General features: G+C 39.0%; 1 protein-coding gene across 1 annotated transcript in view; it reads right to left on the minus strand.

The window, feature by feature from the left end:
* Positions 1–5,823: 5,823 nt before the first annotated feature.
* The window catches only part of LOC146718443 (transmembrane protein 266-like), a 50,974-nt gene continuing 31,600 nt past the window's right edge, over positions 5,824–25,197 (minus strand). The window contains exons 4-11 of the mRNA XM_085451567.1: positions 20,354–20,508; positions 18,891–18,964; positions 17,690–17,746; positions 16,149–16,287; positions 13,061–13,176; positions 12,054–12,249; positions 7,595–7,657; positions 5,824–7,508 (exon numbers count right to left, since the gene is read on the minus strand). Coding sequence (XP_085307693.1) covers positions 6,868–7,508; positions 7,595–7,657; positions 12,054–12,249; positions 13,061–13,176; positions 16,149–16,287; positions 17,690–17,746; positions 18,891–18,964; positions 20,354–20,508 — 1,441 coding nt within the window. The 3' untranslated portion in view covers positions 5,824–6,867. The remainder of the gene's footprint in view (positions 7,509–7,594; positions 7,658–12,053; positions 12,250–13,060; positions 13,177–16,148; positions 16,288–17,689; positions 17,747–18,890; positions 18,965–20,353; positions 20,509–25,197) is intronic.

The raw sequence follows: 25,197 nt of genomic DNA on the forward strand, positions 1-25,197 counted from the left end.
TCTTCTATCTGCTTCTATTGTCATGAAAAAACAAGTTAACAGCTGGCTATAAAGCTGAAATTCTGCACTCTTAAATTTACAAAAATTGGGAAATTGTCCAAAAATTTATGGACCTAACTGAAATGAGTTTTGGAGTGGTGGCAGAAAGTAAGTCGTTTTTATTGTGATCTCCATGTGTTTATTTTTTACCACACTCACACTGTGATGGGGGCTTTTAAATAGACATTTTTCTATTTTTTTTTCCTAACAAAAAAAAGAGAGTCTGCTTACAGACCAGCTGATAATCTTAGCTGTGTCAGGATTTCCCGGTTTTGTAAAGCACTCATGTCCTTACACCTGAGGGGAGCTTTTCTGTGTGAAGGAAGAGGTTTCAGCATCACTTTGGGGTATTTTATTAACAGGACAGCAGGTGCAAGATTCCCTGACCTGCTGCCTCCACCAGCTGTGTGAGTGTGTGTGTGTGTGCACATGGTGTGTGTGGGAGAGTGCGTGTATGTTTATGAGCATGGCGAAACTAAATGGCAGACAGCCAGAGCTCTGGGAAAACTGACTGACCTGGCAAAACTACTGGTGACTCTGGTGAACCAAAAACCTGCCGACTGCTGCCTCAGTCATTTTTTCTCCTGAAAAAGCTGTTTGTTTCCAGTTGGATACTGAAGGCAAAGGGTCTGCTTTTCTTGGGGCTTTTTTTTGTTTGTTTTTTTCTCAAGTGAAAAAAGGCCCTCTAGATTGACAGCACCTTTCATACTGTATTATCCGGCCTGGCTTTTAACTCCAGGAGAACTGTGTTCACAAATTGATGCTCTGCTCCTCTGGGGCTGTAGCTGAAACATTAAATTGTACTAAAATATTCATATGTGAGTGCATTTAGCTGAGAGCAATTGATGTGCGACTCCCCAGAGGCCAGATGGAAATGCTGCAGGGCCCCAGCACGCGCTGGCAGACACCCTGAGCTCTAGTCGGGACAGTGATTGTGATTTAGCTGAGGCTACAAAGTAAGGCCAAATTAAAGGCTACTGAAGTCAGGATGTCAGTGACTGCACTAGTGTCCAGAGATACAGCAAAATATCGAGTCACTCATGCGCAGTTGAAAAATTAAAGACTATCTAGACTTTTAAGGCAAGAAAAATCATTAAGAAAACAACTGAATGATTTATTGGTGAATTACTTTTCTACTCATTCTGAACAAATAAGTAATTAGTACAAAAATGAAAGATCGGGTCAATCTGATAGAAACCCTGCTTCTTGTTCTGAAACATTTTAAGGAGAGAATAGAATTTATTTTTATTTTTTGAATTTTTAGTTGACCTTCTGTACACTGAGTGTAATTTGCATGTTATTTTAACCCATATTTGTACCTACAGTATTATTATTAGATATTCATATTGTAGGAAACACAGTATAGGCTTTGCAGTTGACAAAACTTGTGTTTTTTATTCATTTTATAAAGTTTGCAGTTTGCAGTTAACATTTTCAATGAGTGTGCTCACATCTCCTAAAACCATGTGTGTAAATGTGTGTTTAGACTGATTGTGCATTTGTTGCAAAAGTAGAATGCTGAATATGTAAATGTACTTCAACAGGATTTTTAAAAAATATGTTAACTGCAGAAAAACCATTTCCCAAAAGTTTTCCTTTAAAAAATGTTTGTTAATTTATTCTTTATGTATCCAGTCAAGCATAGCTGTCTTCTTACATGCTGGATTGCTGAATACATTTAGATGTTCAGTATTTTATTGAGGTTCTTGGAGCACAAGCTGATGTTCCTTATCCCAAAGGGCTAAGTGAGTAGCGCCCTTGTGATTTTCACATGATAGTGTACAACTTCTTTTGATTACGTTAACATATGAGGGAGCAATGCACAATATTTTGTTGTTTTGTTGGGGTTTTTTTTTTTTTTCGAAAATAAGTGAAAAAAAAGCCAAAGAATTTTAATAATTTTACAAAATTTGTAAAGTTTACAAAAAAATTACAAAAACTTTGCAAAATCAGACTCAGGCAAACGTAGTTTCTGACTTTATTTATCTTCATACTTTACTACAAACAGGTTTAATAATTGATATTATTCCTCCAGAGAACTGAAGTGATTGAGCTTAGTCACTCACAGGGTCTTGTTTCGAGTTCTCTTTCTTTCTGCTGTTGACCCACTTTTACCCAAAGAAGCAAAGGAAGAATCTGAGGGGAGGGTACCACAAGAAACTGTTTTATGTAAATGCAGAGAAAAAAAATCTTCTGTAGCCATGACAACAGTCTCCCGAGTGGATTTTTCCACCAGGCAAACCTCTGGATCCTGTGCACTTAAGAAGTATGTTTCAAAAAGAAAACCTGAGAAGCTTTTTAAAGAATGATTTATAATTTATTTGTATTTTTCTCCTACATCAGAGCCTCTTGAAGGAGTGTCCTGTGTGAGATGTGTTCTCAATCTGTCAGGCCACAGCAGCTGTGTTCCCCACATCTATTTGTTCTCAATGAGCTTTACTCTATTTAATATATACCCAGCTGTTCTGTGTCACAGGGCCGTATTCAAAATCTCTTACATGCACTTTATAAAAAGTCACATTGACAAGCAAGAGCTCTTTGGAGTTGCATCAGTAAGGTCCCTCGAAAGAACACTTTTTTTTTCCTGTATACCTGTTGGTTTTAATGGTGTAAACATTCTTCATATTCCAGTTCATTTTACATCACAGTCAGTGCTCCAGTGGTGCACATCTTCTAAATGGCAGACTAACGCTTTTTAAACATAACTGCAATTAATTTGAGCCTTTATAAGAAGTCATGAAATGTAACCTATTTTTAACTTTTTTGTTATAAAGCTGGCAGCACACGGCAGGATTCCCTGCTCTTGCATCACCACCAACAAACCCTGTTTTAGTCAAGTGCACTGTTAGATGCTGGTAACTAGGGTGTCAAAAAAAGTAAGAAGGCAGAAGTAAAAAAAAGAAAAAAGAAATGTGTCTGTAGAGAAATACTGTACAAATTATGAATAAAGATCAATGACAAGATTCTCCAGAAGTGAAGCCAAAAATTTCAGACATCCCTGTGGCTCAGTGTAGGTTATAAAACCTATATCCTTATTTAATACTATGAAGTTTGATTTGTTTTTAAGTAAGCTAAGCTTGAATGATAACTTTATTAGTACGCTAAAGTTTAGCCATAGATAAGAACACAACCAGTCCAGATTATTTTAGATTTCATGTGAACTACCAGTTATTAGTTATTATTATTATTACTTATCTCAAAAGATTTATTTTAACCCAAATTTTACAGTGAACATAGAGCAAGCATACCTCAAGAATCCGCAACAGTCCAGAATAAGATTCAGCCCAATTTCCATCATATTTTGGATTTACTTTGCTTCGCTGTCCTTCTGAAGTCATAAACACTGACATTATTGACCTTTAAAATGAATGCAAATACCTTGATAACTAACAGTTGCTTTAAAACTTTAAGCAACTGTGTTGCCTAGCAAATATCTAATACGGAGTCAGTTTTTGTCTAAAGACTCTAGTAACTCTTTAAGGTCTTTACCTGTTAAAAGTTAAGCAGGATGTTCACAATGTCTATAATACATGCCTAAATGAACTGAGCTGCTCCCATGTGATTGGCTGATGTGATCATGCACTTCATACTCTGATCATGGTAGAACCAGGATGACAAAGACACCTTAAGTTAGACATTATTAAAAAAGATATATTCTGCTACAAAGTACGCTCTTTTTGTTGTATAGCAGCTTTCTTTTAGCTAAAGATACATTAGCTAATAAAATAGTAATAAAGCTGTTTTTTGATTTTCTAAAACAAATAGCTTATCTTTTCCACAATGACTTTCAAACTTTCAGAGGTGGGGTCCTCTTGATCTCAAGGGTCCACAGATAATTCCATTAATACACACGAAAATCTGCAGTGACTGTTCAAAGTTCTTCGTCTATCATTTACAGAATTTGTTTAGTTATTAGTTTAGTTTATATTTTAGTAATAGGAGCCTTAATGTTACTATAGATTAGGAACTTGCATATTAAAGGAAAGAAGAAACACAGATATATGCTCCTTAGTCTTACAGTACCAAAGGGCTCGATAATGCAAATCTAATCCATTGGTTTTCCTTTGTTAACGAGAATGAAAACAATGATCATGTAATGTTAATGTAGCTAAAGGGACTCCCTCTGTGCCATTATTAAAACATTTCAATTATTAAGTGTCTAATGGTCACTGTAAATGTACCTCCTGTGAGTGTGACAAGACCTACCCAGTGGTTTCATTGGAGAGATCCCAAAAGCAATTTACTTCTTAGGATGTCTTCTGAAAGTGATGGGACACTTACAGACAGTCTAATTAACTAGGTAAATGTACTTTCTCACGGATGCCTATACTAGTACTTTAGTTTCATCACTGGACAGTGCTGTTCAGGGTTGAGTTGGAAATTGAACCATATGAGTTATCGCTTCTTTTACATGGCTGGTTGAGCTGGAAGGAGTTTAGGTTAGAGGCAGAGTACCAGGGTTTGGCAGGGTTTGGCACCCATATTCAACTGGATTCCTTTGTGTGTGTCAGGAGCCAAGCGGATCATTATTTATTTACTTGTTCCCCGGCATGCGATAGGCATTGTTGTTTTTGTGAAGTAGACTGATGTGATGAGTCTGGTAATGTCTAATAAGTTGCAGATTCAGGTTATCACATTACATGTCAGCTGTTTAAAAAAAAACACAGTTGGCTGCTGAAGCTTTTTTTTTTCCAGACATTTTTTTCTTACTAAGCTCAATTCATGCCATTTTTTTCTCAAGTGACAATGCTTGAATTGTGCAGCTCTGTATTGTTTATTGTTTAGGTACAATGTATCCATGATTATTTAATGTGTGAGTCTTATTTAAGAAATTGAAACAGTTATGGCTACATGGAGCAACTATTGCAAAATAGCTTTTTTTAAATATATATATGAACTTAAGAAATGTATAAAGTAACTTCTTTGTTACTTATAGTTACAGTTATAGTTACTTATAGCTACATATAGCTTTCAAATAGTTCGATAGTTTATCTTCTGAATTAATGATTCCAGCTTTAAGACAATAAAGTTATTCTATTTATTTCTAAATTTCACATTTTGAATGCGCCCTACTCACTACATCGACACTTATTTGGTCTAAGATGAACACTTTTCTACCATCTATGTCCATAAGACTGGTCTGTGGTTTTGTTACTCTGTATTCTTTGCTCTTCAAAAAGAGAGAAAGATCGAGATTTCTTAGAAATTAAAACTGATATTAACCTTATTATCTTATTATTGTAATAATATATTGTAATGTGTAATAGATAGATACGGTCTCATTTATGAATTAATTAAAAAAGAATAGTAATACCAATCCTCAAAGTCCGTTTTGCAAATTAAATACTGAACTCTGAAAACTTGTGTCGATAGTGTAACTACAACCATAATCGTTATTAACAATTAAAACATTCTCTGGATACTTGTAAACATTTGACAAGCAACAAAATGTAACAGCAGTTTATCTTCTGAATTAATGATACGGGAGGGTAATTAGGGGGGATGTCTCCTCTCACGACACACTTACAGTGACTTCACCAATTAGTGGTTGTTGTGACAGGTCCAATGTTAATAACCTTAAATAATTAAAATTTTTCAAAATCATATGCAAATAAGAAGATGACGCTAATGAAACAACGTGACAGTGGCGTGTGCAGCAAGAAGCGTGTGAAAAGAACATCTTTGATAAGAGTAATCACACGGTTCAATTATGTTTTATCCTGGTGAAGTATCTTTGGTACACCTTTAAATCATTTAACATCATAAATTCACAAGAGTCAGTGATCTAAGAGCAGTTAAAGAAATACTATCTTTTATTTTTTGCTATTTTCATTCAATTGACAACACCTTCATTTGGCAATGACTTCCTCCATATGAAGTTTACAAAAGTGTCTGTAAACATTAAAGTGCAAAGAATTTGCTCACCGTTTATGGCACATTTCTTTTAAAGGTTCATGCTACAAGCACTCCAGTCTAGTTCCATGTGAAGAGCCCAGTCAGTTACCGTTTCATTTCAACCACACAAATATACCCTACTAACAACTTCTGAAAACAAAACTGCTATTTAATAAATTTTGATGATGGTCCATGGTCTTTAAATCAAACAGGTGACAAAAAGGCAAAGGTAGAAAATTGGCTTTTCAATAGTTTAGCCAGTCTTACAGTATTTACCCTGTGGCTGTTTAAACAAAGAACAGCATAATTAATGTTTAAACTTGAAAATAAAACTGAAAAGAAACAGAACAACAACAAAAAGCAATAGAAAACACTCCTTTTACTGCTTGAAATTCTCAAGAGCAGTGTCTAAGATGGCAACACTGCTCAGCATTTATGTTTTTGTTCAGTATAGGCTTGAATGGCCCTTTGCTGGTTTTAATTCACGTAAAGTTCAGTGCATTTAGGACCTATTCAAAGTGAGAATTCCTGATGAAGAATGTGTCCAAAAACACATGCCCCTTTGATAGGGTGGTATTGTCTTTGTTGTGCTATATCTGGGGTTTTTTGGATTTCAAAAATCTATTAAGGAGAAACAGGGGAGGTTAGACAGGATGCCAAAGGGCCTAAAAATGATCATTTTTAATTTCTACTAATGACAGCTGAAAACAACAACTCAAGGAGCATCGCTGTTAGCTAGAAGCTAAGGCTTGAGCTTGCTCTGAATTGGCTAAGTCTCGATTTACTCAGTAACAGATGAATCCAATTTTCAAATCTTGTGTGGTCCCTCTCATGAGGTTTGATCTGTCACAAAAGTTCAGATATATGCCAAATGGGATGGCAGTAAAAAATAAAAAGAGTAAAAGCTTCTGTTCCTGTGTAAATAACGCTTGCTTATGTATCAGACATATGCCCTAGAGGTGAGTCAGCTGGTCCCAGTAGCCGGTACTTCTCCTCCAGTGACGGCTCAGTGCTGCTGCCCTGCAGGTGGATCAGTGGCTTGGTCTGCAACAGCACACAACCCCTTCCCCGGCCCCGTCTCTCCTCTTGGTTCCTGCGATTGAAAATGTTTATTCTGTTGTCCAGTTCGGGGCTGGCATTTTCTGAGCCAGTTGGACTGGGAAGCTTGAGGTTGACAGGGTCTACTACTAGGCCCTTTTGAGCAAGGCAGGAGTCCTCAGAGAGGGAGGAGAGTAGCTCCTGCACCACCATGCTGGGGTCCTTGCAGGGGTCCTGGCCTGAGAAGGAAGGGGGGCAGCAGCGATGGGAGCTGTAGCTCAGACTGAAGTCCTGAGCTGCGCTGCTGCTGCAGTCTGTCATTGATGAACCCGGAGTATGGCTACTCAGGCTGTGGGGGCGGGCTGTGAGGCTGCCACTGGACCGTGATATGCTGGTGGAGGCATCACTTACAGCGCTGCCCACCCGCTCCATAGCAAGCATAGGATTTGACTGGATGACGTTTGTACTGGTGGGTAGGTGAACGTCAATGGCTGCTGTTGTGATGACCCGCGCACCTAAGCCAGAAGCCCCAGCATCTTGACAGACACGTGTTTAGAAAAAGTATATGCAGATAAAGACATCCATACAAATATGGCTTTTTTTATTTGCTACTGTCACTTACCGCTGCTTGCTTCACTGTAATATTGGCTGATGTAGTTGTTCATGTCATCACGTACAACTGGATCTGAGTTAAAAATAGAGAATAAAACAATGACAGTTATTTTTGTTTCAGCTGATTTCTAAATTAAAATACTGAAACAAGCATGAATATTTTTTTCAGAATCAATTTTTCTGGTTGCATTCTTACTTCCACTCATCCGTACTTTTTAACCATCCTCTTTATTTGTTTCTTTGGCTTGCTGTGCAACAGGAGATTCGTGGATGGTTAACTATGTGATGCTGTCATATCCCTATGGAAAAACATTTCCGAGAAATGTTTCCAACACCTTATTAAATCTATGTCACAAACAGGCGAATGAAATGCCAGTGAATGTATATCACAACTACAGCATGTGCATGTGTGTCTGCAAACCTCTGCATAGCACTAAACCAACCAATTGGATGCTGGGGCATGGACACGTCCAGTATATGTTAGGGCAAGTATATATAATCTATTTGCTAAAAGATGCCAGGCCCAGTTTTTCTTGCCTGTCATACAGTGTTTTGTATCCTCTCATGTATAGTTGACATGATAACTAAACAAACTAAACAAATCTAATTACTGTTGTTACTAACAGTACTGTAAACACTTTTTAACTATTATGAATATAAAATGGAATCAAAAGTATAATTATCTTACAGTAGTGTGAGATTAGGATTAAATATACTTTAACGGACACATCCTAATAATCATGTGTAAGTCACTGGGTTTGGATTACACACCTATTTGTCCAAACCTTGGTCCATGTCAATGTTCATAGTGCAAACTAGTCCAAATGGAAAATATCTTGTATGTTTACAACAGAATATTGACAGAGATGACTTCTGCCCCAGGCCACAGGTGCTTTATAGACAAGTGGCCTGGATCACGCACTGCTACATTTGTGCATTAGCCAAACCTTAGTGTACTAGGAATAAACTGGGACAGAGACAGGGTGGGGTTGGTTTCAGGGATTAGAGAAATGGGGGAGAGTGAGAGAGTCTAGGAGCTCTTTGTTCAGGCTCTGAGCCCTCCAGTCTAGCCTGCCTCAGTGTGCATGGTGAATAACTGTGATCTGCTGTGCTCTTCTGTTCGCTTGATTGGTCTTAAGCTCACTGTCCGCTGGCTGAGTGCGAACCCAGAGTACCCTGAGTGCTAGCCCCTGTCCCGCGGGACATGCTGCAGACTCTGATGGGTAATTTCATTTATTTTTCAGTCTAAAATATTAATCCCTGAGCCACCCCTGGAGAGGAAGCATTGCACTCACTAAAACAAGGCTGAGACAATCACTCCACAATTAATAACACATGAGTCTTAAGAAAAAAGAATGCGCAGTCCAGCATACATAAAGACTCTCCTCTTCTTTCTGTGACAGTCAAGTTACCAAGTCGTCATCTCTGTGGAAAAGGAGAGGTGACATGCCGAGGTTCTTTTAGTTCAAACTACAACTATAAAATTATTTTAGCACACCAAGCAATAAACCACAGGTGAAATAGTTGGGACAGATCCTGGGAAACAGAACAATTATGGAAACTAATGGTGACATATAAAAATTAAAGATAACTTTAGATTTGGAACATATGACTTTTGATTTTATAACACAATGTTTCTGAAGAGTTAGTGTCCAACACCTGTCTATAGAGACCTTTTAGCCACGCTAACTAAAAGTGTCATTAGAGGGACAGCTTAGGTTGATTGCATTAAAGACAAAGTCAGAGAGGTAAGGCTAAATAAAGTGTATATAACAGACAAAGGATGGCAAAGATCAGTCGAAGACCACTGAGAAGATTCAAGGATGCAGTGACGGAGAACATCCAGAGGGTTGGTGTGACAGAAGAGGATGCTAGGGAAAGACTGAGATGGAAGCAGATGAGCTGCTCCAGTGACCCCAAAGCAGAACACCCGAAAGAAGTACAAGAAGAATTTAAAAGTGTCCGTCTGTCATCTGGACTCAACAACAGAATATCTGATATTTTGTGCATTTTTTGTGCTCAAAATTCTTTAGAGACATTAGTGGTCTCTCTATACACTGTACAATACTATATGGTGATCCCATGAGTTTTTATCTAATGTCATCACTGATATCAATTTGTTTGTAATGCTCGCCAGCCTCTTATTGTAACCTTATGGTAACCCTGGGAGGCAAAAACTGAATTGTAACGTTATAAGTTCTTGACTTAAGAAGAGTTGAGTAAAGGTTTTTCCAGCTTGTGTGTCATTTTGTTCCCATTTCCACCCATTTTCAGTTTTTTTTTTTGCAATACTCAACTCGACCACAAGATGCCCACCTATCCTATGATAGGAAAAAATATGCCTTCATGCATTTCATCCTGAAATTAAGGCAGGTCTTTATAAGGAAGGACATGTAGTGAATGAAACTGCATTAGACTTATTCTTTGAATGTTTGTCTTTCAGTCTCGGTTTGGTTAAGATTAGGTAACAAAATTGGGTTTGAAATAGAAAGACCTGTGCTCTTTTAGTGTAATATCTAACTTAAGCATTTCTTTTAATAGTCACAGTAGGGTTTTTTAAAAATGCTCACTACAATCAAGAATGTTGATCCACCTTTTGTTTTACTGTTTCTGTACTATTGCAGCATTCAGAGTACATGTAGGTGTCAAAATCATCACACTCCTGATATATAGCTTATTCTTGCCTTTTATGAGCGCTTGGAGGTTTAATGGCTCTCCATGTGGAGGGTGAGAAGCCAGCTGAAACATTGTGTGTAAAACAAATAAGCTTGAATTGAGTTCACCTGACTTGACTTGAGCTTTGTGGTCTAAGTGCTCATCCCAGTGACCATGTTTCTGTAAAAAGCCCCACTTGTTTCTGTGTGCCAGATTTCCCACTATGCCCTCGGGGTAATATTGTGGCCACCATGGAGCCTCTTGGTGCCCTATTGTGGTTTGCAGGTGAAGGGGAACAGATGTTGACAGGAGCCGACTCCCTACTAACAAGGCCCAATGCACAGAACACTCTGTACCTGAAACAGCCCAGTCAGTTTGGGATTGCTCCGCTGGCCTTGCCATGAGGGGGGCAGTAAGAGAGATAGTTGGGGCATGACAGAAGCCATGCAACCTGACGTAGTGTCAGTGAACATACTTGTTTTCTCCAGGATTCACCAGATGCTAAAAGCTTTTTTGCCCCCGCATTGATCCCAGAGCGCCTGCGGTCAGATGGGTATTGCATGTGAGCATGGAAGGGCTAAGAGCTTGGCCTCAAAGATGCTCCAGGGGTACTGCTCCAGATTAAGTGTACACTGCTCTGGCATTCAGTTCACCTGATGCTACCGTGTAACAGACTTTTTGTTCCACATAATTATGTACATACTTTATGTTGCACCTCTCTTCTGGTTTGTTACACTGTTTCCTCAAACAAAATTTGCACCTGGTAGGGTATATAACCAATCAATCCATTCATCCATCCATGCATGTCCAGTTCAGAGTCTAAGCATGGATGAGAATCAAGAACTGGTTTTTGTAGAGAACTGGTTCCCAGCAGTCCAATTCCTTGGAATCGTTAGTCTGCCTGCCTATTGATCCCACTTATCGGTTCTTGCATTCTCGCAACGATCAGCTGATTTCAGTTCGTAGTCAGAGATGAAAAATATTGGAGCAGTCTACAGCATGGAATGGACATTACTTTTAATTTTATTGCACAAAAGTATGAGAGAATGATGGTAAAGTGGAGACTGCTCCAGGACAAAAACAACTGCATCATACTGTTAACACAACTTCAGATCTTCACAAGCGCAGCGTGCTAACTCTAAGCTAGCCAAGAACCCAGAGTGATTTTAAAGCTTGGTGAGTGCTAAAGGTTTATATTGTTAATTGATAATTATAAGACAATGAGTTTCAGGTCATTTTACAGAATAAGATGAAAGTAACGTTAACGTAAGTCTTTCTCTTGGGTGTAATTAAGTAACATACTGCACAACTTTAAGAGGAGTGTTCTTTATAATATGCATAACAATTTTTTTACTTTATTTTACTTTATTTTACTTTTTTCGAGTAATGACCCTCAAAACTGATCAAAACAAAGAGGGAAAATACCTCCAGCATGCACAAACATTTGACTACACAGCATGGAATGTTCACCAGTCTGTTGCAGGGCAGATGAAGATACAACCATTGACACTAGCATTCATACCTAAAGCCAATTTAGAAGTCCCAATTATCCTAATATACATATCTTTGGACTGTGGGAAGAAGCCAGAGCCATGCTGGCACGGGGAGAACAAGGTCCACACAAAAATTCACCAGCCAGCCTGTGATTTCAGATCTTTTTGCTATGAAGCAACAGTGCTAACCACTGTGCTATTTTTTGAAGTTACAGATTTTAGTCTTTGATTCAGTCATTTTCAGTTTTTTAATTTATCTTTTATAACCAATTCAAACACCCTTCAGTTGATATAAGCTCAGTTTTAAAAGCTATACTATACCTGAAGTGACATGTGGCTCCCTGGGGTTTCTCTGACCACCCTCATCGTCAGACTCCCCAGGAGGCAAACCTTCCACAACCTGAAAATTCCTGCCCTGTTTGTCCCAAACATGGTGGATCTGCATGGCTGCTTCACGCTCTGCTGCAAGGTCCAGGTCCTGCTGGGCCAGATGTGCCCTCAGTTGCCTGATCTCAAACTTAAGAATAAATATGAAGAGGAAAAACACAAATAAATATGGAAAGTCACAGGGGGTTGTAGAAAAGGGTGAGCAAGTAGTTTGAGAAAGTGCAGGAACGTGAAAATTGAAGCCCGATAAAAAATTTGGAGAACAGCAAAACGAGACAAAAACAAAATAGAAGAAAGGGAAGAGAGAGGACAGGGAAGGATGAGGTGGTGCAGGAATAAGAGAAAAAACAGGAAAAGAAAGCATGTTTCTGGAATACACAAAAGTAGAAACAAGCAAACATTTTTTATACAGATACTGTGAAATACTGTCTCCTTTTTTTTAAAGAACCAGAATTTGGTAACTGTCTTCATCACAATTGTGGGAGTGTCAGAGTGTGTTTCCATTTTCTTCCGCTGATCCGAATCAGGTAAGCAGGAAACATGTTTGTGATGTTTTGCTGCCCTCTTCTGGTGAGAGATCAACTTACAGTCGCTTATGTGACCAAGAACAACGTGTATCCTTAATCAGTCCTTTAGTGCAGTAAAGAGTTTAATAAGGACAGCTAGATCCATGGCGTCTAAAGTTAAAATAAATGTTCTTCATTGCAATACAATGCAGTATGACTACATGCGCTATTAGCCAACACAAATTATTGTGCCTGCATCCAAGGTGCTTTTAAAGCTCTATTCTTGTCAGTTAATGTCCTTCGAGTTTTACACAGGCACTACTACGGAAAATGAGACCATCAAAGTTTTGTACTGTAAAGTCGCCATTAGAAAACCTTTCCACATCAATTAAAAGTAAGTAATGCAAAGTAAATCTCAGATGTGTTGGTACTCACAGCCTGCTCCTGACAAATCTGAGTGAGACGCTCCAGCTGCTCCTCTCTCACAGCCTTGGTCTTCTCACACTGCTGGATCTCCAGTTCCATTTCAACTTTGACTTGTAACACATACGCTAAAATTGGAGAGAATGGGCTGAAAATATTTGTAATGTATAAAGAGGCATTAAGACTTACTAACAAAAGTGTCACAGGTAACAGAGCTGGTTCAGTTAGTTAAGGCAATTTACATCAAGCACATCAAGGTCAGAGGGCAGAGATATTTCTTGACCCTGTGTCATTTGTTCCTAAGAACTCTGTCATCACACACACAACCTTTATTAATGCAATTAGTAACACTATACTGAATACTAAAGAATGAAACTAGATGCAAAAGATTTTGATCTGACTTAATGAGTCATAAAGTGTAAGTACATTCTCAGCCTATATTCAGTGCAAACATGTCACTGGACCTTTACAAAAACAGCACCTTAAAGTGAAGACACAACTCCATTGTGGTCCTGGAAACCACTTTAGATGCGAGGGTCTTCAAAGAACACCAAAAAACACAGGTATTTTGGCCTGACATTCAGACACTTGTGGTTAATGTCTTGCATCAATCTACCCTTCTCCAACTTATCCTGAGCAGAACAGTGAGCAGTAATTAGAAAATGAATCAAGCGCACATATATTGTAAAAATGTCACAGACATGAATACTCAGTCTGTTTGCATCACTTAATGTGATAAAAACAGAAATGTGAAGCTTTAAGATTCTTTAAATAAATGCTGCTATTGTGGCATGTGTGGTATGTTTCAATGTTTTTCTGATAGAATTTTCTGAATGTGTACTTTTGCATGGCCAGCAGACGATCACCTTCTACTTCATCTTCATCTAATAAGAGTTTATTGCTGGAGTGTTGCTAGAATACTTTATTTGACCTTTAATAACTCTTGCTTTTCTGTCAGTCAGTAACAGCTCTTCCTATAATTTGTATTTTATTTATACATGACACACTTTGTGGAGTAGGACATGAAGGAACCTAAAAAAAGAATGGTGAGAATAATTGTGGACTGCTGCTGTCAACACAGTTGGAAGACAATCAGTCTTTTACACCTTTTTTGTCACATTTGTAAGTCTGCCACATGATATCACACATGCTAATGCTGCGTATCCTGCAATGAGTGGCATAAACTTGTCAAATATAATCATTAATTCTATGGGTCCTAGTCACAAGGACACACTAGGATTTTTCTGAACATGCTGAGATGACAATGAAACTAGGCCTTTTGCTACAGAGAGTAGCTGAGCAAAGCACACAGCCATCGCCACATGCTCCTTGTATCTATTTATAGTAATGTTGCGCACGCGCACACACATCAAACAGGAGAAGACATTAGATGGGGTCAGTTCAGTCAGAAATCAAACCAGCATGAAAAGCTCAATCAGAGCTTCAATTATTTAGCTACACAATGCAATACATTTGTGTGGCACTGTGCATTTACAAGTTTAGCAGGGTTGGTTATGTGATTATAGTGTCTGTGCGTGCATGTGTGTGCCACAGCTGTGGTGACAGTTTCTGCCAGCACTTGCACAACAGTGTAATTCACACCACAATTAATCCAACAACTTCTCAGAGTCCAGTGTTGGTGGTGGTTTGATTGCCCTGGCCTCTGTCCCAGTGTCCCAGGCACTGAACCTAAAGGCAGGCCAGTGCCTTGCATGGAATTGGTGAATGCATGAAAAATAAACACATTTTCTAGACTTTTCTAGACTGTATGTCAGGTTACATGATGTAGAATAAGTGCATTTTAACACAATCAGTGCATGAAAACATCCACAATCCTCACAGATTCCTTGCTGCACTTTCTCCACTCACATGTTTCACAGATCCCTTGTGTATTGAAGCCATAAAATCAACTCTCTCTCCAATCTGCTACACCCAAAAGTTACATTTCTTTTTTTTAATTACATTTCATTATATATTATGTACACACTATATACATATGCTTTGCTCAAGGTGTTGCATAATAGCTTGTTGGATTTGTATTTTACAGACGTTTATCTGTACTACAAATTTTGGTATCAGAGGTCAATGCAGAAAATCAAAAACATCTTATTAGGCATTTATAATAAAGTATAGATAATTCATATTCAGTGATTTAGACCAACCTCTAGCTTACATTCAGCATGAAAAAATAGCAACTTAACCTTCCTGGTTCATTGTTAAGCAGTGTTCAAGCGCTGGTGAGTCAAACTGATAATGATGGAGATTTTTTTCTGTTTTTTGGTTGTTTTGTTTCTAGAGAACTAATTTCAAAGTTTGAGAGATTAACATTACCTGATGATCATGACAAATTGTGGTGAAATTCACTCTTGCACAAACTTTGCCACTTTATATCTCAAACTCTTTTTTCCAAAGATTTGATGACTGTCATGTGATAACTGAGCCAGTCCTTTAACTTTATATTTTTTGGGTTGTGTTCACTTTTTTTCCCTAGTAGTTTGAGGTGCGCCAGGAAAATCACATGTTCCCTCCCTAGAAATCACGTGAGCAGCTGCACGTTAATGTTAACAAAAAAAAAAAGAAATAGAATGTGTGGGTGTGTGTTTCCCTAAACTCTGTATTAAAGCTTTGTAGAAAACAACAGACACATATTTACATTAAAATACTGGACGTGGACGAACTGTACACTGAATTCCTATGTGCTCTGCATGCACCTCATCCTGTATGCATTCAGAGATCCGTCATGAGGGTGACCTCTGAGCGGATATCGAACCAGTCTATATTAGCATAGGAGAGAACAACCACTATATTCATTATGGCTTCTGTGAATCTACTTAGCTAGACACTTGCAATCAATACAAGTTAGAGTAGCAGAGTGGAAGCAATTTACTCTGAGGAATGATCAATAGCTGTATTGTTCTGAATCACAAATAATTTGTATAATCATGGAAAGAATGGGGTCACTTAGCTGCATCTGTGTGACCCCTTTGAAAAAAAAAAAGAAGAAGACCACTGGCATGCTGTGTGAATTTTATGTGTCACTTTCAAATTTCTGGAAATTGAGTCTGGATTTTGATGGAAAAAGAGTTTTTGTCTGCCTTACCATCAATGATCCTCTTGACCCTCCAAATGCGTAGTGTGATGATGAGGCTGATGGCGTCCCAGGGGCTGCTGGGCCCATTGGCCACTGTGGATGCCACCATTGGGGCCAGGGACAGCACAATAACTGCACCATCAAACACCTTTTTGGGACAAAAGTAAATACAGAATTAAAACAAGTTCAGCGTACGAGCCATAACTCCATTCCGTTAACCCTCAACCCCTGACCCCAGTTCTATGGTCTTGATTTAGCGAGACTCAAATATAATATTTATATGTGGATTTTATTCATGGATGTATGTCGTTTTTTGCTTCAGAGGAATATTTTAACATTTTGGTAAAGTCCTTATTTACCTAATTGAATTCTATCTGAGGTTCAGTTGACATGAACAGATGCGATCACAAACAAAAATAAAAATACCATGCCTTAAAGCGACCTCTTACGACTCTCGACTACTTTTAGATCGCTCCCCGTAAGTCACTTCTAACTACTTTCAGTGCACTTGCATTTTCACCATGGACCTCAACAAACAAACAGAAAGGAAACTGTGGCTCCAACAAACTACCTTCAGTGTAATGTGGAAGCTGCAGATTTCAATGAAAAAAGTCCCAGAACAGCCAGAAATGTGCACTTCATTTTCTTCAAAATTAATGGAATTGTGCCCCATGAACTCCTCCTCCAGTGTCATACTGCCAGCATTAAGTTCAGTAAGATTGCAATAAAGGGCACCCAATTTTTTGGGACACACCAACATAATCATTGTATATCACCCACTTTATTCACTAAAACCAATTCCCTGTGACTCCTTTTTTTCCCAAAAATTTAAATTGAGTTAAAGGTTATCGATTTTAATGCAGGAATACCAGCAGCTGCAAACACACGACAGCAAATAACTGGAATAGGGCATCCAGTGAGAGATTAGTAATAGCAAAGGATGCTATATTTTGATCTGTCGCAAATGACGCATTGCTCCACAAGAAGATTGCATTAAAGAGAATAACCACACGCTATCAATTTTTCGTTTTTAATGTATTTAATTTAACGTTCTGATCATACTTCTCATCTGTCTACCAGAAACTGGCTGACACAGCTTAGCACTACTGGTGAAAACAGATAGCAGGCTGTGGCCCTGTCAAAAGGTTCAAAAGTTGTCACATAAGCATGAGTCAGTGCTGCTAACAACCTTTTTATATCTCATTTATTTTTGTATGGTTGGTATAGTTTTCTTACCTTGGGCACAACCAGCTATTTTCAAATGTTTCCAGTGTTTCTGTTAACCTCCAGCTAGTGAGTTTTTAGCATGTAGAAATGTCATGTTTACCTTGATGTTATTATTTATACAATCTTTCCATCAACCTTCATCAAGAAGGTCAATAAGAGTGTTTAAGTGGGAAAGGTCAGTATGGTCATACCATGCAAGAACCGGAGGCTAAATTAAAAATAATAAAAATAGAAAACGTTAAAAATAAATATTCAGATTAAACTGAATTAAACATAATATACTAAAATCTGACATGAAGATTTGTCGGTATAGCAGTACTAACCTCAACTTTGTTTTCTATGTAGTCCCAGATCCCAAGAACAACAATTCTGAAGACAGTCTGAGGCACACAGAGAGATAAAGGGATATTTTGAAATGAATAATTGAGGCAGCAAGCTGATAGATGTGAAAGACTCCTTTAAGTCATGTTTACATCCAAAAATTGCTAATTTTCTAATATATGGGAAAGAAAGTATTTTCTTCTTAATAGAAAAGTATCCAAAAATAAATATATAAATTACATTTACATTAAATATCTCAGTGGAGGTATTTAGTTACTGCACTTCTACATGATACCTTCCACTGATAATACTCTGTGGTAAATCTGTTATTGCATAATTATTTCTGTTGATGGAAATATGGCATGAAATTTGCGAAAACACATACACACATATCAAATTCTACTTATGCTCTGGAAAATGTGGCTAGCTGCAGTACACTGTTAAGCAGGGACATTGATTTACACTCTAATTAGCTAGAGGTAGTCCTGCTAATCCATCATCTGGAGCACATGTTAAACAATAATGCTGGTATCAGGTGAGACGAGCAGCTGCTCCGCCCACATGTAAGAATTGTGTTTTCTGATTGGTGCAGGGGGACTGGCTGGTGCACCTCTTCTTCTGTGATGCCAGTGGGTGCCCTGTGTGCATGGATCACATCACTGTAACCCCATCCCCACTGCTCTGTAAGCTCAGCTTTAATTATTGCTCATGCTGGCTCACCGGTAATTAAAGTTTGGGTTAGGGCATTGGGGCTGAGGCTGTCAGGGTAATTGGTTTGCACTGGAGTGGAGGCCTCTAGGCCATATTCTCCTCTTTATGTTATTTTCATAATCACAAAGTAATGAAAAGACATTACTTTATCAAACAATGGCTTAAATTTAATTCTGATTCTGCTTCCAGGTAGCATTTTTAAGCTATAGCTTAATCAAGACTAGACAATATTGGAATATAAATGGTAGCAACTACCTACTCTAGTTCCCTTAGGTTTGAACCTGGTTTGCAGATATGGAGGTGTTACATAGTTTAGCTGGTTTAATTTAATTGCAAATGAACAAGAAAAGTGAGATCTTAGTGAATCTTTGCAATTTAAACGTTCTGTGATTATTACGTTGGCCCAAGAGCAAAGATTTCGGAAAGTAAAAGAGATTATGTTAATGATGGAACCAAAATGTGACGTAATTGAGAATAATATACAGATCTTACCTCTGAGAAGAAGAGTGACAGAATGATAAGGCTGATCCAGTGGATAATGCTGGCAAATTGGAACGCATTGGAAACTATTTAGAGAGGAAACAGAATAAATGTTTATTTGCACTGTCCTTAAGGTGCACAGTGTAAGAAAACTAATTGGTGTAATCATGTCCATCCATTAACTCACTGTGCTACCAGCATACCCACTTCCTATACTACTAATATGTTTCTGCACTCTCTTGCCCAATCCCATGTTATTGCCCATCTGCTATTTCTCTTGTGGGGCAGGTAGTGGACTTGAGAACTAGATTACAATAGATCTAAAGTGACTAGAGTCCTGCAGTCCCCACAGCGAGACTCGAGTATCAACAGAGCTGGACGCTGGCCAGTAATCGATGAGGATGGCTGCCTGCTGCCACTGACAAGAATCTTGGTTCATTATCACCTCTATCCATCACTCTCCATCATAACCATTTATTGTCCAGCTCCACAAGTTGTTTGTGTAGTAGGACTACACAAACAGCAAAAATGCACACAAAATACAGTTAAATGTGGACATTATCACAAGAAGTTCAACAGAAAATTACTAATAGTTTCAATGGCACCTACAATAAATGTAATGGATCTTTACAGGGGTTATTTTTGTTGTTTTTGTTTGTTTTTTTTAAATAAATTACTATACATACTGAGGTGAAATAGTATAAGAGCCAGATTTCGGAGTTGCACGTATTGTGTAACTGTAAACTCTACAATATGTGACCATGACTGTAAACACAATCTAAGTCATATGCATTTATTTTAATGGAAAATTAGGTCTTTGTAAACAGCAGCATGTATTTTCATAATGGCATTATTGGAAGATATATTGAGAGGCTTTATTTGATCAAAAGCACAGATACAACAAGCGAAAGTTCAATATAAGTAAAAATATCAAGTATCTGGTACAGGTACTTATTCTGTAGAAAAATAACTCCTATTATAATATCATAGCTGTTTATAGTAATATGGAAGAAGCCCTTTTCTTTTGAAGCTCAGTAAAGTGAAGATAGTTTCAGCTTCTTTAAATGCATTATTTACATTACTTATACTTCTGCTTGACCTTAAAAGGGTTCCCTTTAAAGACATTTAGGCTGCAAAGCAGCGATGACTGCCCAGGTTGATGTATAGAGAAAGTCCAGTGTAAACAATAATGAAAAAAAATAATGGCACACCTTATATATTTCTGAAACTATATTTCCTTAATGTGATCCTAGCAGAAGGTAGGGCACAGTGCAGACACAGCATCAGTGTTTAATTCTCGAGGACACTAAACTGTTTAACTCCCCACTGCTCCAGTGGAGCTGCTACTATATGCCTCCCAAGTGTTTTATGAACGTCACACTGTGTATTAATGGATAAGAATATGCATGCTCAGCAGATTTTTCCTTACATAATAGTACCGGCTAAAACGGGACAAATAAAAGCACACTGTTTACATTGTAAGAGTTTGGTGTCTATGAGCAGCTCCAAAGACAGGAAAAGCACCACCAGGATAACGCAGGCCACCAGGATGCAATTGAAGCCAGCACTGAGCAGACAGACCTGCCACAGGGCCACTCGATGCCCACAGCACGGCTTCAGCCAGTTGGACCTAAAGGGACAAGGAAGGGGGGGATATTTTAATGCAACGTAAATTTCAACCAGCATTTACGATTTTAATTTAAATACCAAAGCAGAGTCAGAAGCTTGTAAAACCACAACCGAACCCTTAATAAAAACCACTGCCTTTTTTTTGGGTCTTTATCAACTTTATTGTTAGATTCAGTGAAGAAATGACAGGAAAGCGGGGTCAGAGAGAAAAGGGGGAAGACAAGAGGCAAAGGGCCACAGGTCGGTCTCGAACCCAGGCCCATGGGCACCCGCTCAATGCACTGAGCTAAACCAGGATCCAAAACCACTGACTTTTTGACTGTGTAGATTTATCCTTTTATCTACTTTAACTGTTTAATGTACACGGTAGAAATGAAAATTTAGGTTAAAAAAATAGCACAAAATAAAGTACTGATATGTGTACATATCATGTTTATATATACCATTTAGAATTGCATTTCTGACTGCAGAACTCTCTGTGACTGATTGCATGACCCCAGTAATTATATTTCAGTAGGTATATGAATATGAACAGCTGAACTCCCCGACATGGCCAAGAGAGGGTGGTAGTTTACACTTATGAAAGGTGATGTCTGTTTAAATCTGGCCAAAGTTTGGTAGTGATGGCCAAAGAAAAGTGTACTCAGAAGGAGCATTGACAGAGAAAAAGACAGTGAAGCTCTGTGAACTAGTGTTCTGACCATCAGCAGTGTGAGTGGAATACTGATGGCCTCTTTTTTATATGGGGATGAAGGGAGTCACTGTAGAGGATGCTGCTAAGAAGGAATGATTTCACATGTTTAGCTTGGGACATAAGTTAAATGTGGTGTGGAATGAAGGGAAAAAAATGTAATTAATTTTAATAACCCAGTGTCTGTGGCCTATTTCTTTGGCTACGGCATACAGGTTTAAATAAAACATCAATGTTACTGTATAGAAAATGATAGTCTGTCATATAATTTAAAAACAGACAGACTGGTTTATGTTTAAGATAAAATGACAGATTAACATTTCAATACATTTCAGACTAAGCTTTATTTTCACTGTAAGAAATCAGCATTTAGGCCACTAGTGTGTCTGGCGAGATAGCCTAATTCTATTTTGAAATAGTGGGATGGTCATACAGATCAGCTACTACAAGGGCTGACAGGAGCTGAGAGAAACAATGCCTTTCACCGGCTCTCCAGCTGGTATGGAAAGTTGGCACTGCCCACCACCTTTCCCTTCTCCCCATGCTCTGGCATAGAAGAGGCAGACATTGGCAGAGCATTTCCCTCCTCTGATCATGTCTTCATTCCTTGGCATGCCACTAATATGAGCTGCAACGGTGGCAAAATGGCTCCATTTTCACCATAGCTTCAAAATGAATTTGCTATATTCATCACAGAAGTCATATCTAAACTCTCCACGTTCCCTGTTTTAAAATGTTGGAGGAATTTCTGTCTATCCTTGAAATTACTTCTTTTAAATGCTGTGTTAGAAGGGATGATATTAATGAACTCTAGGAGTACTTGAAGCATAAAAGTCCATTTTTATCATCTACTACCAGAAATCTTTGAGGCAAGTATATAGTGTATACTATATACTCACTTCACACGTATTTTTGATTATCCGATCAAGTGCAAGTGTTGAAACAGAACCTGCAAAATTATTATTCACAGTAAAATCAAGAATATCCCTTAAGAAGGAAATCCTAACAAAAGCATTTTCAGAGGGCCCCTCTTTATAATTTCCTCCCGCAGTGGCATGTTTACGTAGCAATGAGGAAAATGTTTTTAGCAGCTGTCGAGCTGATCACTCCACCCCCCCACTGCTTTCTCACATAAAAGTATTCCTTACAGCCTGGCATGGGTAGAGCCACAAGTCTGTAAACAATGCACGGCTAATGTAATAAAGGCATAATCATGCTGATAGCAATCATCTTCTTGGCACTGGGTGGGGTGGCACAAGTGTGCAAGCTCCAGATGGTATAAAATCTGCACCACCAGTCTTGCAGAGACTCTGTGGATGCCAGGTATGATGCCATTATGTGTATCAGCCTATATTCCAGAACACCTGGGCATCCTGCGATAAGAAAATATTGATGTATTTGTGATGCATATTTTTAATACATGTGCTTTCAGTTGTTTTGGAGTTAGTGTTAACACCTTCAAGGCCATAAAGTTTCTCAGAGTTAGAGAGCTCAAATCACAATGTGCAAAATAGGAAATTGACAAACTGATTAAGCTTTTGGAGATTTTGCATAAATATACATCATAATCTGACACGCTGAGCAAATTATCTAAAGAAAATTTTTGTGCAGTCTTGACCAAACTCAATCAGGGACCCACAGTTGATTTCACTTATCCTGTGTAACTGATTTGATCCTTGTTACTTACCATGGCTAAATATGCAGTTACGAGACAAAGAAAGTTTTAACAAAATTCTGTGCAGACATGTGAACAGCCAAGTACATTTCATTATTCAATGTCCTGTAGCACCACCGTTAGTTAGCAATCATTTTCTACATGAATTTATACATTTCTTACATTGTTATGGAGGAATTCCTGCTCGCTCTTCTTTACAACATTGCTTCAGTTCATTGAGGCTGGTGGACATTCATTTATGTACAGTTCTCTTAAGGCCCTATTACACCTATATCCATTCTGTTGTAGCTTTGCTGCTGTGTTTGGGATTATTGTCCTGTTACACGACCTAACTTTGGCCAACCTTCAACTGGTGGACAAATGGCCTCAAATTTCACATTACCACCCCTGCACCACCGTGCTTGACAGCTAGTATAAGGTGTATGAGCTGATATGCTGTGTTTGGTTTTTGCCAAACATGACACTGTGCCTTATATATATGAAATATTTTCACTTTGGTCTCATCTGTCCTAAGTAAGTTGTTCCAGAAGTCTTATTATTATATTATTATTATTTTTGTAGGGTCTACCTTACAGTATAAAGCGCCTTGAGGTGATGGTTGTTGTCATTTGGCGCTGTATAAATAAGAATTGAACTGAATAGAATACAAGAGAAGTGAATGTAATAGCAATTAAGTACACTACAATAAGAACAAAAAAGGCTTCCCAAAAAGTGTTAAACCTAAAGTAACATAATGAAACTGAGCTAGACGCTAAAAGAGAAAGCTGAGTTGACAGAACTGTTTTTTACTTGGTCTGTTTGCAGTTAAGACCAAAACAGACAAACAGAACTTGCTCTTGTAGCAAACAAATATTATCTCCAAAACACTGATCCTTGTGTGTTAGTTTCTTCCATGCAATGCAAGTTTTTCTTCTAGCAACCTGTGCACTGCTGCTCATGTTAGGTGTATACAATGCAAAGCAACTATTCTTTTAAAGTTTGAAGGTTGATCTTACTTTTCATCACTATATTTGTTAAAAAATGAAGAAAATATATATATAAAAAAAAAAAAAACACCCAGCACGCCCCTGCGGGCGGTTTATCCTTCAAGCTCGGGTCCTCTACCAGAGGCCTGGGAGCTTGAGGGTCCTGCGCAGTATCTTAGCTGTTCCCAGGACTGCGCTCTTCTGGACAGAGATCTCCGATGTTGTTCCCGGGATCTGCTGGAGCCACTCGCCTAGCTTGGGAGTCACCGCACCTAGTGCTCCGATTACCACGGGGACCACCGTTACCTTCACCCTCCACATCCTCTCGAGCTCTTCTCTGAGCCCTTGGTATTTCTCCAGCTTCTCGTGTTCCTTCTTCCTGATATTGCTGTCATTCGGAACCGCTACATCGATCACTACGGCCGTCTTCTTCTGTTTGTCTACCACCACTATGTCCGGTTGGTTAGCCACCACCATTTTGTCCGTCTGTATCTGGAAGTCCCACAGGATCTTAGCTCGGTCATTCTCCACCACCCTTGGGGGCATCTCCCATTTTGACCTCGGGACTTCTAGGTTATACTCGGCACAGATGTTCCTGTACACTATGCCGGCCACTTGGTTATGGCGTTCCATGTATGCCTTGCCTGCTAGCATCTTGCACCCTGCTGTTATGTGCTGGATTGTCTCTGGGGCATCTTTACACAGCCTGCACCTGGGGTCTTGTCTGGTGTGATAGACCCCAGCCTCTATGGATCTTGTGCTCAGAGCTTGTTCTTGTGCTGCCATGATTAGTGCCTCTGTGCTGTCTTTCAGTCCAGCTTTGTCCAGCCACTGGTAGGATTTCTGGATATCAGCCACCTCCTCTATCTGCCGGTGGTACATACCGTGCAGGGGCCTGTCCTTCCATGATGGTTCCTCGTCTCCCTCCTCTTTCTTGGGTTTCTGCTGCCTGAGGTATTCACTGAGCACTCGGTCAGTTGGGGCCATCTTCCCAATGTATTCTTGGATGTTCGTTGTCTCATCCTGGACTGTGGTGCTGACACTCACCAGTCCCCGGCCCCCTTCCTTCCGCTTAGCGTACAGCCTCAGGGTGCTGGACTTGGGGTGAAACCCTCCATGCATGGTAAGGAGCTTTCTTGTCTTTATGTCAGTGGCTTCTATCTCCTCCTTTGGCCAGCCTATTACCCCAGCAGGATACCTGATCACGGGCAGGGCGTACGTGTTGATGGCCCGGATCTTGTTCTTACCATTCAGCTGACTCCTCAGGACTTGCCTGACCCTCTGCAGGTACTTGGTGGTTGCAGCTTTTCTAGCGGCCTCTTCATGGTTCCCATTCGCCTGCGGGATCCCCAAGTACTT

This window comes from Copadichromis virginalis, linkage group LG1 (assembly GCF_057382275.1).
Source record: "Copadichromis virginalis isolate Kocher_CV1m ecotype Utaka linkage group LG1, C_Virginalis_male_GT1.1, whole genome shotgun sequence".
Classification (NCBI taxonomy): domain Eukaryota; kingdom Metazoa; phylum Chordata; class Actinopteri; order Cichliformes; family Cichlidae; genus Copadichromis; species Copadichromis virginalis.